The following is a 4,223-nucleotide window of genomic DNA, read 5'->3' as shown; positions in this document are numbered from 1 at the left end:
ATATTTCTGATGAGGTTGGTTGGATAATATTGACAAATACGCTCCATTTCTATATTCATTGTCTTATTGTAAAATAAAAGAACAAGAAAAAGAAGGAAGTATCCCGTATTGGTCAAACAATTTCCTATCCGATCTTATGTCCACCACTCATAATAATACAAATTATAAAATTTCTCAGCATTAAAAAATGGGTATCCTGATGATGACACAGACAGAATTTTATTGTTTATTTGTGATACAATATAAATAAGTAAATAGATATTCGATATAGATATATATTGCGTGCAGGCAACCACCACCCACTTCCGGTCTCTATCTTCCAATTTTCAATTAAGAAGGTTACGTGCCTTTTGTAGACTAGTCCCATTATCACGTCACTCATTGCTTCATTTTTACTACCCTTTATATTCCTACTGAATTTCAATGGTTTTCATATTGTTCCTAACATTTTTCCTTGTTAGATTTACAATTCAATCATTCTGTTGTGTTCTGTAGCAGTTGACCGTTTTGGGGTTGGTAGTGATTATTAACAAGTTCGATAAAGGTGAAATTTATTCTATATTCACATCCTTAAATATTGTGTATGTTTCGAATACGAAATATTGTGACTTTTTCTAACATCAGCTAGACACAGTCTAATTGCTTAAGATTTAGGGTTCGATGTCGGATTCCAATGTACACAAACTAAATGTTTGAATCTACCATCATCTTTAATTTGTATAAAATCTCTTTTAGAAGGAAAATGAAGACTCCATATATTTTATACCAATCTAACTACTATTCATGTGTTTCATGAGCCTTGTTAGAGTCCCAAATGAGGTAGACAATGTCATATTTACCTCAATATATGTTGCAATCTACTTTCTTTGCTCAATTACTATTTTAGAGAGAACACTCTGGACGTATCATATACAAGTGTATCATATATACGAGTCTAACTAAAGTTCAATTTACTTTGATCAAATAAACAATGTTTAATTTGTTGTTTATTTGTTCATCAAATACTAAAACCCCTGAAATTTGAAGCAAAAAATCTAGAAAATGCGACACAGACTAATAAAAATAGAGGAATAATCATCGAAGGCAACAAACTGTATTTGATAAGTTTACGTATTATACAAATTACAACAATATTAATATACAAAAAGCAAAAAAGAAAACACCCAACAAAACATTTTCAATGTATTACAAATTAAGGGGTGGGTAGGGTAACCCAGCCCCATAAAAATCGAAAAGAAAGAAGAAAGAATAACAAATTTGTCCAAGTAAAATTTGTTTACAGATGCATGCACAGAACCTTTAATTTAATTTTCACAAATCATCGATATCACACACCACCAAATCTTCAGCTCAGCAAGCCTTTGGTGGCTCAGTTGGGGCTACTTCCTCGGTCTTGACTGGGGTGGTTTCTGGTGTCTTCTCAACCTCCGCCACCACCACCACCTCTTCTTTCTTCTCTTCCTCCACCACAATCTCTTTCTCTTTGCTGCTTGTTTCTTCCACCGGAGCTGCTGCTTCCGGTGCTGGTGTAGCCTCCTCTTCTTTTTTCTCTTCGACTACAATGAATGTTGACACCTTCTCAAAAACAAAGAATATGGGTCCCTCCACCAAGGTTGGGCCGAATTTGCAGCAAGCTTCATGAGCTGGTTTCGATCCAGGAAATTCTAACACAACAAAATATTAAAAAAAAATTATTAAATTAATCATATTAATGAGTGATTGCATGTTTAAAATAAATTAATTTAGTTTGTAATTTACCGATTTTAGAGAGTTCTTCAAGGAACTTCTCAACACCAGTAGAGACCTTTTTCAAGGTGCCCTCCTTCTTCTCCTTCACCACTGTCTGTTTACATATTCAATAAAATTCGTTATAGTTTTGGGTGATATTATACTAACAATTAATGTTGTAAGAAAAATAGTAATATGGAAATTTGAAACTCAATAATTGAGTCCAATCATGAGTGTCGTTGTCTTTTTATTATAGCTTATATTTATTAAGTAGTTGCAAAGCAAAACTTGATTTTTCTTTTATTTAATTATGTAATATTTGTTCTTTTATTGGTATAAAAAATGAGAAATTTAAGTATCTAATTTAAGTGAAAGCAAGTTAGTTATACAACTATAGACAACCTTGATTTCATTTGCAGAAGCTTCATAGATTTCAATGACTTTAGCTTGGAGTTCACTCTTCTTTTCTTCAAACTCTTTGCTGTAATCCTCCTGAATATACATGTGAATTATTTTAAATATAAAAATTTGTTATAAGAAATCAATAAAAAATAATCAAAGATACTAATTAATTACCTTAGCGTCATCGAAGGTCTTGCAAGCTTCTGCAGCAGCCGTCTTCTTAACGTTGTTCTTCTCGAAAATCTTCTTGAACTTTGGTACCACTGTTGATTTCCAGTAACCCATCTTTTTCTTCAAATATTACAGTAGACCTAATCCACCAACCATAGCCATAAATATATTATAATCCCATATTTAAAGAGTCACCATGCATATGTTTTAAACCCATAATTTTACTGTTTTGGACAAATTAAGGATTCGAATCCACATGCTTTCTCACACTTACGTATACAAAAGATGGATGAGATATCTTTAAAAATAATATAGGAGGTTGTTTAGTATATTAAAACTTTGAATTGAAGAGATCAAAACCACACAAAGGAATATGCGTACGTCCTACCATATTTGTTTGTCAAGATAAAAGCAGCAGAAAAAATATCCATGATGGCACACAAAGAGCTTTGGATGGAAACAAAAAAAGAAAAGATACCTTTGAGAGCGCAAGTGTCTTAATTTCTGATGAAGATAAGCAGAAGATGAGAGGAATTTTGTAATTGAGTGGTAAGCTTTGTGATCACAGGTTATATCAGCTCTCCAAACCTTTGCCCTTCAACTTATTATATTCTTCTTTCATTATTAAACACCCCCTCTCCAATTGTAATTACAATTATGCCCTTCAAATCATGTCATCATATCTTCCTTTGTCATATTTAATCTTTTTGCTTATATTTATATTTATGCTAATATTTCGTGTCCTATTTTTCTTATCTCATATTTTCCATATCTAATTGTATTCCCCCCAAAGATTTAAAAACCGGTTTGAACCGGTCGGTCGAACCGGTTGGACGGGAAACCGGGGGATGGAACGGTTCAACTATCATCGATTTTACGTCGATTTCTGAACCGGATTGAACCGGACGATTATTTTAAAAAATCACGGTTGAACCGGTCAAAATAAATCCGTTGAACCGGTTAAACCCAATAAAAATCAATGTTTTAAAAATCGTTTTTTTAGTTGAACCGGTATGGTGACCGGTTCCCGGTCCGGCCGCCAGGTTAACCGGTTTATATATATATATATATATATATATATATATATATATATATATATATATATATATATATATATATATATCATGAATTTGACATTTACAAGTTCAAACATTAAAAATACATATAAAAATAAGTGGTAGATCAATATAAATAAATTAAATTAACACATAGCCATAAGTTTTAGTATTTTACATCAATTCATATACGTCAAAAAAAGAAATAAAGTATAATACCAAAACAAAATATAGTTTTAGATGAATACAAACACATCAAAAAACTTTATAACATTTACCATATGTTTTTATTTAGAAAAAAACTAAATAGATTTTAAAAAAATCACTAAAGTTTATTATGCAAATAGTTCTTTTCCATATAGTTTTATTCGGTTTAACCGGTTCAACCGATTTATTTTGACCGGTTCAACCGGATTTTTCTAAAAATCGGCCGGTTCAATCTGGTTCAGAAATCGACGTAAAATGTGTGATAGTTAAACCGCTCTCTCCCCTGGTTTCTGGTCCAACCAGTTCGATCGACCGGTTCAAACCAGTTTTTAAAACATTGATAAAAATATATGGAAAAAACCATTTGCATAATAAACTTTAATGATTTTTTACAAATCTATTTAGTTTTTTTCTAAATAAAAACATATGGTAAATGTTATAAAGTTTTTTGATATGTTTCTATTCATCTAAAACTATATTTTATTTTGGTATTATATTTTATTTTCTTTTTGACATATATGAATTGATGTAAAACACTAAAACTTATGGCTATGTGTTATTTTAATTTATTTATATTCATCTACCACTTATTTTTATATGTATTTTTAATGTTTGAACGTGTAAACGTCAAATTCATGATATATATATATATATATATAT

General features: G+C 30.8%; 1 protein-coding gene across 1 annotated transcript; it reads right to left on the bottom strand.

Moving 5' to 3' along the window:
- Positions 1-1,071: 1,071 nt before the first annotated feature.
- LOC145068481 (plasma membrane-associated cation-binding protein 1-like) lies at positions 1,072-2,932 on the bottom strand. The gene is made up of 5 exons (XM_079015453.1): positions 2,780-2,932; positions 2,305-2,441; positions 2,131-2,220; positions 1,759-1,843; positions 1,072-1,664 (listed from the first exon to the last, which is right to left on the bottom strand). The coding sequence occupies exons 2-5, from the start codon at positions 2,413-2,415 to the stop codon at positions 1,351-1,353; spliced, it is 600 nt and encodes a 199-aa protein (XP_078871579.1). The 5' UTR covers positions 2,416-2,441; positions 2,780-2,932; the 3' UTR covers positions 1,072-1,350.
- Positions 2,933-4,223: the final 1,291 nt, after the last annotated feature.

Source organism: Lactuca serriola, chromosome 8, assembly GCF_051521515.1.
Source record: "Lactuca serriola cultivar US96UC23 chromosome 8, Lser_US96UC23_V15, whole genome shotgun sequence".
In the NCBI taxonomy this organism is placed as follows: domain Eukaryota; kingdom Viridiplantae; phylum Streptophyta; class Magnoliopsida; order Asterales; family Asteraceae; genus Lactuca; species Lactuca serriola.
The sequence above is the reverse complement of the archived record's forward strand: the minus strand, read 5'-3'. Positions and strand labels throughout refer to the sequence as shown.

Coding starts and splice junctions, on each gene's coding strand:
- LOC145068481 (XM_079015453.1), bottom strand. CDS start 2,415: ATGGGTTACTGGAAATCAACAGTGGTACCAAAGTTCAAGAAGATTTTC. Junction 1,844..2,130: donor CTTCTGCAAATGAAATCAAG/GTTGTCTATAGT, acceptor ATATGTAAACAG/ACAGTGGTGAAGGAGAAGAA. Junction 1,665..1,758: donor TGAAGAACTCTCTAAAATCG/GTAAATTACAAA, acceptor TTGTTGTGTTAG/AATTTCCTGGATCGAAACCA.